Consider the following 14265-nt stretch of genomic DNA (forward strand, 5'->3'; position numbering starts at 1 on the left):
TGATACAACACTGTTACCTAACCTTCAGACTTGATTCGATTTTTCCAATTTTCTCAGATAGTGTGCTTATAGTAGATCATGTCTTTTATTCTATTGTGTTATCCCTTTAGTGTCTTTAATCTGAGACGGTTCCTCATGATTTTTTTTTGTTTTTTGTTAAGACCTTGACATTTTTTGATACATACAGGCTAGTTATTTTGTACAATGTCCTTCAGTTTGAGTTTGTCTTTGCTCTTGCTTAAATTCAGGTAATGCATTTTTGGCAGGAATGCCATAGAAATGATGCTGTATTCTTTTTATTGCAATAGATAAGGAAGCATATGATGTTTGTTTGTCCCATTACTGGGCTGTTAACTTTGATCATGTGGTTAAGATTGTGTCTGTCCAGTTTGCCACTGTAAAGTTACCATTTCTCCCTTTGTAATTAATCTTTTTACAGGGCGATAACTTTAGACTATGTACATATTTCTGTTACTGCAAACCTTTTACCCACTGTTTTGGTATCCATTGATTATTGTTATGACAGTTGCCAAATGGTGATTTTAATTCCATCATTTCTTCTACAGTTATTAGTTGACTTTCCATGGACTTTCTCTTCTCACCCAATTTTTGTATCACTATAGATGCATAGATTCTTATTTATTCATTGGGTTACAGTCTATTACTATATTTATCTTGATGATCAAGTTATCCCCAGTTTGGCCATGAGAGCCCTGTAAGCTGGCTCCTATGTCCTTTTGTCATGTCTCCGTTTGAGCACTTCCTTTCTTTTAAGTAGAGGAAGGAATCTTGTATCTTACGCTGACTGTCCATAGTCATATTGAGAGCTGAAACTTAGAAGTTCCTTTAAAATGTTACTAATACTTTAAGATTAATTCATTCTCTCATTTGCTAAGTTTCCTTTCTGTGCTTGGGGCTAGATGCTTCCAATCTAAGTGAAGTTTAACTCCAGTTCATATTTCAAAAACAATGTCAAAATAATTGTTACAGACAATTAAATGCTATCGATACGCAGAGATGGGCTAGAAACCAGGGAATTGAAGAGAAAATTGAGAAGAGAGCAGAGTTTTAATAAAGGAGCAGCGAGGCTATTCAGTTCAGCACTACAGCATGAGCAAAGGTGCAGAGCTAGGAATAGTCCTGTCTTATTAGGGAATTTTGAGGAGCTTGACTAGTTGGTGGGAGATCATGTTGGTAATTAGTGGCTAGGGGTGTCTGGTTTATTGGGAGCCTGGATTCCAGGCTGACTCATTTCTAATTTATCCTATAGGGATGAAGAGTATTCACAAAGAGTATGTTTCAGAAAGTTTAATCTGATGTTATATTGCAGAAGGGTTGGAAAAACATAAGACAAGTTAGGAAACTATTAAAATAATTGAGTCTAAGGCAATAGGAATATAAATCGAAAGGAATCTGGGAAGGAATTTGGAAGGAAGAAATAACTTTAGGGTACTGAATCAGGATAACTGGGAGAATGGGGTACTCTGCAAGAAATAGGAAACTGATGATTTTTATAAGGGAAAGAAAACAGAAAAATTGTAAAGAGAAACTCAAAGAAAAACAGGTTTGGTGATACTGAAATTTTTTAGCTTTTTTTTTTTCTATTAAGATTGATTAAAAGCCATACAATTACTCCATAATTTTTTTTTTTTAATAGCTACTTTATTTATTTATTTTATTTTATTTTTGGCTGTGTTGGGTCTTCGGTTCATGCAAGGGCTTTCTCTAGTTGAGGCAAGTGGGGGCCACTCTTCATCGCGGTGCGGGGACCGCTCTTCATCGCGGTGCGCGGGCCTTTCACTATCGCGGCCCCTCCCGTCGCGGGGCACAGGCTCCAGACGCGCAGGCTCAGTAGTTGTGGCTCACGGGCCCAGCTGCTCCGTGGCATGTGGGATCTTCCCAGACTAGGGCTCGAACCCGTATCCCCTGCATTAGCAGGCAGATTCTCAACCACTGCGCCACCAGGGAAGCCCTTTTTTTTTTTTTTAAAGGAGGCAATCTTAAACTTTTTTTTTTCGGGGGGTGGGTTTTATTTATTTATTTATTTATTTATTTATTTATTTATTTATTTATTTATTTATGGCTGTGTTGGGTCTTCGCTTATGTGCGAGGGCTTTCTCTAATTGCGGCAAGTGGGGGCCACTCCTCATCGCGGTGCGCGGGCCTCTCATTATCGCGGCCTCTTTTGTTGTGGCGCACAGGCTCCCGACGCGCAGGCTCAGTAATTGTGGCTCACAGGCCCAGTTGCTCCGCGGCATGTGGGATCTTCCCAGACCAGGGCTCGAACCCGTGTCCCCTGCATTGGCAGGCAGACTCCCAACCACTGCGCCACCAGGGAAGCCCCATAATTTTTATACAAAGCAATACAGCTAAAAAGTAATGACCTGGGGCCATATAATATCATAATTATTAGACACAGAGATGCTTGCTGAATAATGCTTGTAAGCAATAGATTTTCAGTAATAGCTTTAATTTTCATAGCTTTAGATTTATAGTGAAATAGGAAGTTGTGTTGGTTTCATATGCCACATTACCAGTTTCAAATCTTATCTCTGAATTGAGATCCAGTTTCCTTGACTGATTTGAAATGTGGGGCTCTTGTTGGCATTTGGGGGCAAGGAATTTGTTTCCAAGTGTAGTATTTGATTCTTCAGGGTTTCTAAAATTCACATTCCCATCGTTCTCTTTAAAAGATACATCATTTTTAACTTTGACTTTGTGTAAAGAAGAAATCATCAGAAACTAAGAATCTAGCTTACAAGATCTTAAAAGCACCAAATATTGTGACCAAGACATATTTTGCCAAATGTTGGGAGATAAATGTAGGAAGTACGTAGATCCAAACATTCCACAGTAAGTGAATGTTCCTGAACAGATATTCTGCCGTTTCATTAATTTTTACAATTAAACACATTTCAGTCTTAACCAGTCGTTATCATTCTTCTTCTTAGATATAGCAAGAAAAATGACCCAGGTTTGTTATCTCTCTAGCTACTGTCTCTTCAGGCTTTCTGAACTGGCTTGAATCCTAAAGGTTACATCTGAGAACTAAACCTCATCCAATCCATAGGATACCAAGCAGGTTTGTTCATTTGTTTGTTAATAGGTTAATATATGGACTTCATAATTAAAATCTGTTGAAAGGAATTATTACATGAAGTAATGTATTAACCATCTAATGTGTTGGGATAGTGCTGGGCGACTGTCATAATTGCTGCTGCTACAGTTCACATAAAGGGAAATAAAGTCGGTTCTTTTTGTTGGGAAAGAAGATTTCATGTTATCTGTATTTGCAGGCTTTCTGGCTCATATGCTGGAGGAATCCTTGCTGCGGGGGTGTTTTCATTTTCTCGTCTAACATGGCAGTGGTCCATTGCAGCAGAGGTTTTTAGCTTAAACAATCTGTTTGTGGGGCTGCTTATGGCTCTTACTGTACATTTTGAGGAGGCAACAACTGCACAAGAAAGATCAAAGGTAACCTATTTTGATCAAAGTGAAATCACTTTTTGTTTTAATTTTTAGACAGATGCTCTATTTCTTTTTAACTTTGGTTTAGATATTGTTTATCTATTCTGATTACTGTCAAGGTAATCTAGGCATGTTGAGAGAGAAAATACTCTCAATTCTTTTACTATGAACCATGAGAGCCTTTATAAAACATGAAATTTTTTTTCTTTCAGAGTTCAGAAGTTTTTTGGAGAATTAGGGTATTCTGAAATCCCTTTTGAGTCTTATGGGAAAGATAGACTTGTTGGTTAATCCACCATCGTGTGTGTGTGTGTGTGTGTGCGTGTGTGTGTGTGTGTGTGATCTTAAGATGCCAAGTCCTAGGTTGACTACCTTATTTACCATTATGGCACATTGACTTATTCTCTAATTGCAAAAAAGATCAAATTTGCACTTTTTTTTTTTTAACCAAAAGGAGAGGAGCAACTATAAAATGAAGTAATCCCAAAGAGATTACAGTGACTTCTAAGGCCAACACTATCATCAGAATAATTTGAAATGTGGAGGAACCCTGTCTTCTAAGGGCTTACTGTCTATACACTGAAGAGTGCCGGATCATCTTAGTATATGCGCAGCCTGTGTCATTAAAGATTACAGAAACAAAAGAATGTAAAAGTTTATCTGTGGCTTCCATAAACACACCTGTGATGCTATTAGAGTTTATTTTTTGTTTAAAATAAACTTTTTTCTGATTATGAAAATAACACATGTTCAAAAATAGCAAAAAGACCACCCATAGAGAACCAGGTTTCTAAATAAAAGTGTTATATTCAATTTATTTAATTCAATAGGAGAAAAAGTAAAACAGAACTGTTGAACTTCAGTTCTAGATTTCACTGGAATGAGAATTACACAATATCCTGTTACTGTTAGGACATGTCATCATATAGGACTTTCTAAAACTTAGTTTGAAGACAGTAATTTAAGGTCACTCTGCAATGATTTGATGAGAATGAAAAATAATAATAAAAAATAATGGTGATAAATATTAGTGCATGTTAAAGCATGACTGTTTGCATCTAAGAGGTTGATTTTAACCTGACTTATCGTACAAATGCTTAGCTTTAATATAAAGAGTAGTTTTTTACTATTGTGCTGTTTTTGGTGAATTTTTTTTTTTTTTTTTAATTTTTATTTATTTATTTATTTATTTATTTATTTATTTATGGCTGTGTTGGGTCTTCGTCTCTGTGCGAGGGCTTTCTCCAGTTGTGGCAAGTGGGGACCACTCTTCATCGCAGTGCGCAGGCCTCTAAACATCGCGGCCTCTCCTGTTGTGGAGCACAGGCTCCAGATGCGCAGGCTCAGCAATTGTGGCTCACGGGCCCAGTTGCTCTGCGGCATGTGGGATCCTCCCAGACCAGGGCTCGAACCCGTGCCCCCTGCATCGGCAGGCAGACTCCCAACCACTGCGCCACCAGGGAAGCCCTGTTTTTGGTGAATTTTTAACTTGGATTTTTTCTTTTATTTATTTTCAGATAGCTAAAATTGGTGCTTTCTGCTGTGGCCTTAGCTTATGTAATCAGCACACAATAGTACTCTATGTTTTGTGCATAATACCATGGATTCTCTTTCGACTTTTAAAAGAGAAGGTAAGTTTTTGAGTAAAAATGAAAATTCATAATATTTTATTTATGCCCACTATGACATTTATGGAATCAGAAAACATGGGACTTGCTTTATTTATTTATTTATTTATTTATTTATTTCATATAAAGCTTGATAGGAATATCATTGAATCTATAGCTGGCGTTGGGTAGTATGAACATTTTAACAATATTAATTATTTTAATCCATGAACATGATATATCTTTTCATTTATTTCTGTCTTCTTCAATTTCTTTCATCAATGTCTTATAGTTTTCAGTACACAGATATTTCACCTCCTTGGTTAAATTTATTCCTAAGCATTTTATCTTTTTTGATGTTATTGTAAATGTGATAGTTTATTCTTTTCCAGATAGTTCATTGTTATTATATAGAAACACAACTAATTTTTGTGTGTTGATTTTGTATCCTGCAACTTTCCTGAATTTGTTTATTAGTTCTAACAGCTTTTTGATGGAATCTTTAGGATTTTCTATATAAGATCATGTCATCTGCAAACAGAGACAATTTTATTTCTTCTTTTTTTTTTTTTTTTTTGGCCCTGCTGAGCTGCATGTGGGATCTTAGTTCTCCCACCAGGGATCGAACCCCTGCCACCTGCAGTGGAAGCGTGGAGTCCTAACCACTGGACTGCCAGGGAATTCCCACTTCTTCCTTTCTAATTTGGATTCCTTTTATTTCTTTTTCTTGCCTGATTACTCTGAGTAGGACTTCCAGTACTATGTTGAACATGAGTGGTGAGACTGGTGAGTGGGCACCCTTGTCTTGTTCCTGATCTCAGAGGAGAAGCTTTCAGTCTGTCACCACTGAGTATGATGTTAGCTGTGGGCTTGTCATATATAGCTTTTATTATGTTAATATATGACCCACATCCATTAAATCAGAATTATTTTAGAGTGGGATCAGCCACTGGCTCGGCTCTGCAGATGGGCAGAACTGCTGGCTGAGATCTCTGCTCTGGCACTGCTGCAAGCAGGAACGTGGTCTGCCAAGATTGGAGACTGGTTGCTGTAAGGCCTGCTCCCCTTCTCCGTCTCTATCTGATCCCCAGTGGTTGAGCCCTGAAGATCCCCCCAGTGGTCCCTGCGAGGTGAGAACTGAGTGAGCCTCCTGGGAAGCATCCTGCAATGCTGGGGGAGCTGGATATCCACCTTGGGCTCTCTTTTCCCACTGGAAAAACTGTAGTCCTAGGGAAGTCCTCTTGGTGCAGTGCTATGCTGGCCTAGCGGAGGGGTGACATGGTCAGCGTGCCCCCTGACACTTCGAAAGCGGTCCTTCTCAGTCTCTGTGGTCCAGGAGTATGCTTTAGCCTCAACCCCAGTTTCTGGGATTTTCACAGTGGGGCCATGTCTATGGATAGTCGCTGATGGTGTTTTGTGAGAAGGACTGAAGTTGGGAATGATTTATGTTGCCATCTTGATGGTGTCACTCTTAGCCAGTCTTCTGATATCACAGGAGGTGCATTTAGATATCAGGGAGGTACATTCTCTGGCATGAACTTAAAAAGCAAATCTTTTGTGTTAGTTCTTTGAAGGGAGAGCCGTATTCTTGTATAAAACATGCAAGACTCATAGTTGACAAGTTAGGAGCCTGGTCTGAGAGCCTGTTTACTCTGTACTTAGATCGGCTACTGATGGATGACGAAATTTGGGGAAGTATGACTCTTCAAAGGACCTTTTATTTTCATTATTTAAAGAGCAGAGGCTAGAAAATAAGATCTACCAGTGAAGTGACAGGGAGTTGGATCTCACTGGTCAGGTGATCTAAGGCAGAGCTGGAAGTCCTGAGTCAGTTGGTTGCAACCCTGACTGCTCACTTAAATTATCTGGGAAGCTTTAAGAAAGTAAGTAAGAGAGAGTGTGCATGTGTGTGTGTCTGTGGGTATCTGTGTGTGTGTGTGTGTGTGTGTGATCCCAGCACCCTAAAATAATTCTGATTTAATTGATTTGGGGTAAGGCCCAGATATTAATATTTTTAAAAAGTTCCCCAGGTGATTCCAGTATATGTGCAGCTGGGACTCAGAACCACTCTCCTGCACTCTCTGAAATAGTTCTCATGTGATTGTTTCCCTGTTTATTTCCCATACAAAAGGAAAATTCTGCAGCAACTGCATCTTGCCATTCTAAACTGAACCTTATAATATGCAGAAACTGCCAAAATCTAAACATTTACTTTCTTTAAAGCTACTTTTAAGAATAGCAAAGGCATATTTTTAAATTAGTTATTTCTTACACTTTTTTCATCCCATCATTTTTATGAATCTCATTACCACTTTAGAAATGTCAAACAAAATTAGTACTATAATAAAAGCACTCCATTTTCAATTAAGAATGTTTATTTGAAAATGCTGATGGAAGTCAACTGCTTTTCTACTTCTGGTGAATGCAAACTTTGGTACTCATATTCACTGTCACCTATGAATTTTCCTTTTTTGTAAAGGAAAAATGGGCAATTTCCAATCACAATATTTGTAAGAGACCCCTTTCCCAGTTACTAAAGCAACCACTATTTGAATCTTTCTAGTATACCAGAATTCTTCTGGACTTAATCTTTATAAAAATTTGGCAGTGTTGTCCTTTGTTTTAGAAATGTGAAGATGAGAAATATATTCTCCTTGAGGCAAGACTGTTGCATGCAACAACAAATTTCCTTCCTTCCTATGTAAATTGAGAAAAAAGAACATTTGGATGAACTGGGATGTTACTTAAAAGCTAGCTTCATTTGTGCCAAGTATTTCCATGAAATGTCCAAAACACTTGTAGAAAGAACATATTGTCAATGTACAGTCATAATAAAGTATATAGTTGAAGTCTGCTCCTGATGATGGGAATGAAGTGAATCAGTATTAGAACAATATTTTGGGCATTTTCAAAAACGGCCAGACACCGTAATCACTTCCAAGTGGGTTATCTCAGCTGTGCAATGCTGCATGTCATGACATGGTTTTAAATGTAAAAGATGCATTAAACATGATACTCATGAGTCTTTGCTAATATTATTTGCTTCACTCAGATTTCACCTGCCATGCAAAGGAATTCAGACTGATGCAATTTTCTAGTAATCCACAGTAATCAGAAAGTTTAACATCGTATTCTGTGGTGACTTAATATAAATTGAGAGATCAGCTCTGAGTAAACATATTTGATGTTTTCCTTGATGTGTTCTTGAAGTTCCAGGATGAATCTGACTAAAATAAACATTATTATACATGTGACACCGTGTGCTCTGACGCAGGAACTCTCCTTGGGCTCTTTGTTGAAGTTGAGTCTGTACCTCTCTGCTGGTTTGCTGCCCTATATCTACCTTCCTATCTCATCCTACCTCCATCAAGCCCGTTGGACCTGGGGAGACCAGACAACATTGCTAGGATTTTTGACACATTTTCTCAGGGAAGAATATGGAACATTCAGTCTGGTAAATTTATATTTCAAGCCCTTTTAAGGAAATAAGTGGCAAAACTTCAGTGTTCTGCCTGGACCTTGAGTGGAAAGAAAAAAAATCAGTGTTTGTATCAATGACAGTACCTGGAATTTTCATTTGTTATTTGTATAGCAGACTTGCCCCTTGGAATGTAGCCTTTCACATATGTTAGAGAAAAAAATGAATCACTTAATCCGACATCATCCTGTTGTATATCCTGAATATATTTTTCAGGATAACAAGCAGTAAAAAGACTGCTGCCAGCAGGTGAAGCATTTCAGTCTTGTTAGCATTGGGTATCACTTTGGGCTCTTGGTCTGTGATTAAAAATATTTGGAAATGATTAAGGGAAAAAAATCTCAAAAATTTTAATATACCTTAATGAGTATATTTGTTTCTTTTTTTAAAACATATTTGATGAACAGTGTTCATGTTAGTATTCAGTGGGGGATCTAAATATGTAAATGCTTCATAAAATATGATCTCATTCAATGGAAACTGTATGTTCTAAAGAATTTCAAAAGGCCTTTCTTTCCCTAAGACATAAATTAGGGGAAAACACTAAATGTGGTTGTAGGTAATGGCTATCTGAAAAGTGAAAGGATAAACAGATGGGTTTTTATTTTAAGATAGACAGTTGTATCTGATTTTTCTTTCATGGTTTGCACTTTTTGTGTCTTAAGAAGGCAAATCTCAGAAGACTACAATATTATATGATAACATTTATACAAAATTCTAAACCATGCAAAAACTAAACAGTCTATTGCTGAAAGATACATAAAAAGTAATAAAACTATATATTTTTAGAAAGTAGGGGAATAACTAACACAAAATTCTTATCCCCCAGTTACCACTGGGGGATAAGAAAGCCCCTTTGAGAGCTTTGTGAGATACCTTATGGTATTCGTGCAGTTCTGTTTCTTCAATGAGTGGTGAGTCTATAGATTTTTTAAAACTCTTTATTCCCTAAATATATATTATGTATGTTTTTTGTATGTAGGAGGTATTTCATAATAAAGTCATTTAATAAAAGGATAATTATTATTTTTTGACTTAGAAAGTTTGGTACTTTAAATTTATACTCTGATTTACTTATATGGTTATTCCATTGAAATATTGCTTGAGGGCCATTCCAGATTTGAAATGTGTATAATTCACACATAATTGTGAAATTACAGGCAGGCGATAATGAGCTTTAACCAAAGTGCCCAAAAAAAGAGCTTAAAGAGACTTTGTAATGAAAGTGTAAAATCTGTTAGTTCATTAATGTGTTAATCATTCCTGCTGGAAGAGTGTAACTGATTTTTAGCCAATTATTGTCTCTGAAATTATTCCTAAGGGATATCTGTGTTTAGTTTTCACTGACTTCTCCTAAAAAATCTAATAAGGCTCTGAAGTAAACACTTTGAATGAAGAGACAAGTTGCATTGTATATTTAAACATGTATCTTTTAAATCAGGGTAATTAAAACACAATAGTCTACCAAAGCTTCAGTTTAATGCTTATGCAAATAAACTTTTTTATGTTTAGGCCAAATCTGAAATAGGATCCAGTATGTCTGAAATATTGCTGTGAGTATGAAATATCTTAAACTATTTTTAAATGAATTCTTTATTAGTTCCTTTAAATGATTTTAGGGATTTCTGAGTTTATCTCTTTGTGAAGCAGTACGTCTGAGATGTAGTTTTCACCTCTGTGGTTAACAGTTTTTGTGTATAATGACAAATATTCCAGCATTTCCTTCAATAAGATAAAGCTTAAAATGAACAATAAATAAAACAGTAAATAAGACTATTAGGAGACTAAATAGACTATATAAAATGAAAATGTTTCAACTTTCAGTTGTATACAAAATTACCCAATGTATTGTTGCTTTAGAAATAACTTTTTCTTTGTTTATATCTTCTTTCTTTTGGAGACATTTTAGAACATTGTATTTAGCACAATTTGAACAATTATTTTCTTGTTATTTTGGTTTGAGCTATATTCATTTAATTCTTCAAACATTAATTTATTTAATGTTTTCTAAGACTTCCTTTAAGCTGTCCGTAAGCTCTATTTTTGACTTGCATATTTTTAAACATCCAGCCTTATTAGAGCCAGAAAATATATTTTCATCTCTATTATCTATTAGAGTTCTTTGGAAAATGGGTTCATATTTGCTTTAAAACCTATACAAAGCTGGGATGAAGTGAGAGAGTAACATTGACATATATACACTACCAAATGTAAAATAGATAGCTAGTGGGAAGCAGCTGCATAGCACAGGGAGATCAGCTCGGTGCTTTGTGACCACCTAGAGGGGTGGGATAGGGAGGGTGGGAGGGAGACACAAGGGGGAGGGGACATGGGGATATATGTATACATATAGTTGATTCATTTTGTTATACAGCAGAAACTAACACAACATTGTAAAGCAATTATACTCCAATAAAGATGTTAAAAAAGAAAACTATACAGATTAAGGCAACATGAAAAATATACATACCAGTTCTGTAATATTCTTAAAATATTTTCAATATAAAATTAGGGATGAATAGGTTTCTCTAACACTAAAGTGATCTCCTAACTATTAATATGGAATTCACAGGACTACTTGAAAACTATTTTAAAAATATGGGGAAAATATTTCAAATCTACATGTGAGGTAGTTCACAGGTTCTCACAGTTTCTGTCTTGTTCATTTGCTAGCTTGCTTGCTTCCTTCCATACTTCCTTCTTTTCTTTTTAAATTACTTTCTTTTTACTCCCCAAAATGATACATAATTATTACAGAAAATTTAGCAAATACAGGTAAGCAAACCAAGAAATTAAAATTACTATAATTCCAACATGCAGAGATAATCACTGTTCTTAACCCATTAACATTTTTGTCTATATCCTTCCAATATTTTTAATATTTTTGCTTGTTTTTGAAAATGTAATCATAATGTATACTCTGTTTTGTTAGCCTGCTGTTTTTCATTTAATACCATATCTTGAAAATATTTCCCTGCCACCAGTTATTCTTATATAACCTTTTGAGGTTCTTACAATTGACTTTAAATATTTCTTTTTATGTCTGACAGAGACTTTTGTGGCTCCTTTTTCTTTTCTGTTGGGAAGAAGGTAGCAAGAAGCTCAGTTCCCGTTTTAAAGATAAAGACAACTTTATCAGTGTCTCTGGGCTTCTCCTTTGTTCTGCTTTTCTCCATGCCAAGACTCCCTGCCTGCTCTTTTCTACCTACCTTTCTTTTCTACCTACCTTTGAAGTTGTTATCACATTCAGAATCACTAGTATATTTTGTCTTAACAATCCCACATGAACTCCAGAGAAGCCTCAAGACTAATCGTAGGCCATACATCTAACTTTCATTAGTTGCACATAAAAGTCATTTATTGGGGAACTTAAAGGCCTCCTTTGCATTGAAATAATAGCAGTTAGGTCATATACTTAGAAAAAAAGGCTTGACAAGAGTGATGACCACTCACACCGACACTATTTGCTCATACGAAATCATGATATGGTATGGGGGCATAATCCTAGCACTCTCTGAATGAGTGAGAGAATTTCTAGTCTTTAATTGTTTCGGGTGGACAAGAGTATTGAGAAAGGCAACTCATAATTAATTTACTAGAAAATCGTTCAACATGATGGAACCTAATCATCTACTCTTTTCCAGTCAAGCAAATTACATTCTTTCTCCATGCATATCTTTAAATTGCAATCCTGTTGAATTGCATACTGGAAATTATTGAATCTAACCCTAGGCAGTGACCATGTTTTAGAGCTTACATTTAAGCAACAGATCTCCAAGAATAAATTTTGAGACTGACTTCATTCCTTTTGAAGAATGGTTTGAAATGGGCCTCATGCTGGAATCAATTTTTCAAGTGTATTTGAAAATGAGTAAGGATATCTTCTCATAGTAGATAAGTTTCCATTAGTAAAATACACATTGTGTGGTTTCCATAATTATGGCATCACATTTTCTTCAGTAAAATTGCCAGTAGGAAGAAGAAAGTTCTTTGAGATAGTGTATAGAGTCATTTCTTTTTTAAAAATTGGAGACTGCTAGAGCTATTTGAGAACTCAGATAACACTTAGAAAATGCTTATTAGTTAATGAAAGAATTTAGATTAATTGTAGGGGAAAAATACATTTCTTGGAGATTGCTTAAACATTTTTTGAACCAAATAGTATAGAAAACAAGGAAGCCTTTTACGGAAGAAGATAACCTAGAAAAGGATGGTTAGAGATCACTTCTCTTTCCTTTTTTCTTCATGATTGGATCTCCAGAAAATTATTTGACTTGTTTTATTTTCAGTTTCATATGACTTCTTATCAAACTAATATAGGATACCAATTGGTTTATGATATCAGTATAGTATACCAATATCAAAAATACCGAATAATTATTTGTTCTTATCTCAGGTCAAATTGTGTAAGTTGTTAACCAAATGTTACAACTGGAAAATATCTTAGACTGTTTAACTCTTTCTTGTGGTACTTTTTCTCCCAAATTTAAAGGAATACAAAATAATTTTAAAATCTGACTCAAAGCCTTAAAATTATTCAGTGCATAATCAGATACAGTCTATAAAGAATGCTTTATTTTGAACTAACAAATTTGTTTTTTGCCAACAATAAATTAGATTGTCTTTTACAGTTCTCAGGTGACAAATATGAGGACCCAACTCTCACTCAACATTCAAGCCCTTGCAGTTTGGGCAAATATATGTTTAGTAAGAAAGTGAGTAAAGTAATTCCTTTTTCCATTATTTTTCCCATGTTCATGAATTGAATTAATATATTCAATATGTCATTATAGAACATTGCCAGTAGTGTTTTATATTCCAAATAAATGACTCTAACCAGTTCTATTAAGGCAAATATATATTGCTTTTTTGCTAGGTTTTTTTTCTAATTATAAATTAATGACTTTGAAACATTGAACAGTATATTATAATCTAACTAGGTGGGCCATCTGATATCTTAAACTTCTGGTTTGATCTCTTCCTATCCCATAGCCAATTATTGTTGCTTTGCAAAAGAGGCAAACAATTATTTGAACTCCCCTGAAGAAAAAAGTAAACTCCAATGATAAAAGGAAACCTAAAAAATATAGAACTATTAACCTCCATTAATTTCTTGTTCATTTACTTTCTAGCCTGTTGAGTGTATTTTATGTGAATATATATTTGTATATACATTTATAGTTTTATTTCCTTAACATTATATTTTGAACGTTTTCCCATACCATAAGAGATACTTAGAATCATTTAAATTTCTGTATAATACTCCATACTATAACCTAGGACAATTAATTTAAATGTTCTCCTATTTGAGGGTCTTAGATTCCTTCCACTTTTTCCACTATTATAAGTAATACCAAAGCATTGTTGTGGATTAATTCTTATCTACATTTCTGGTTCTTGCTTAAAAATTTATGCCCACATGTCAAATTACTGGGTCAATGAATGTGAATATTTTCTTTAAGGCTCTTGATATATATATTATCGAATTAACTTTTCTTGAACATTGTACTAACATATATTCTCATACAACTGCATTCTCACCAGCACTGAGATTTGTCATTTTTAAATCTTTATTATTTTGATGCATGAAATTACTCTTTTGTTTTGCATATGTTTAATTACATCTTAAATTTAACAAGATTAGTAATTTATATTTCTTCTGCAGATTTTAACTTCATATCTTTTGCTGCATGGTTCCAAATTATGCTGTTG

At 35.1% G+C, this 14265-nt stretch overlaps 1 protein-coding gene across 3 annotated transcripts in view; it reads left to right on the forward strand.

Annotated features, from left to right (window-relative positions):
* TMEM260 (transmembrane protein 260) overlaps positions 1 to 14265 on the forward strand; it is a 59622-nt gene that overhangs the window by 24158 nt on the left and 21199 nt on the right. For all 3 annotated transcript variants that reach the window (XM_059914295.1, XM_059914297.1, XM_059914296.1), the window contains exons 4-8: positions 3297 to 3474; positions 4986 to 5099; positions 8350 to 8529; positions 10066 to 10106; positions 13185 to 13268. In XM_059914295.1, coding sequence (XP_059770278.1) covers positions 3297 to 3474; positions 4986 to 5099; positions 8350 to 8529; positions 10066 to 10106; positions 13185 to 13268 — 597 coding nt within the window. The remainder of the gene's footprint in view (positions 1 to 3296; positions 3475 to 4985; positions 5100 to 8349; positions 8530 to 10065; positions 10107 to 13184; positions 13269 to 14265) is intronic.

The sequence above is a fragment of the Balaenoptera ricei genome, chromosome 2 (assembly GCF_028023285.1).
Source record: "Balaenoptera ricei isolate mBalRic1 chromosome 2, mBalRic1.hap2, whole genome shotgun sequence".
Taxonomy (NCBI): Eukaryota; Metazoa; Chordata; class Mammalia; order Artiodactyla; family Balaenopteridae; genus Balaenoptera; species Balaenoptera ricei.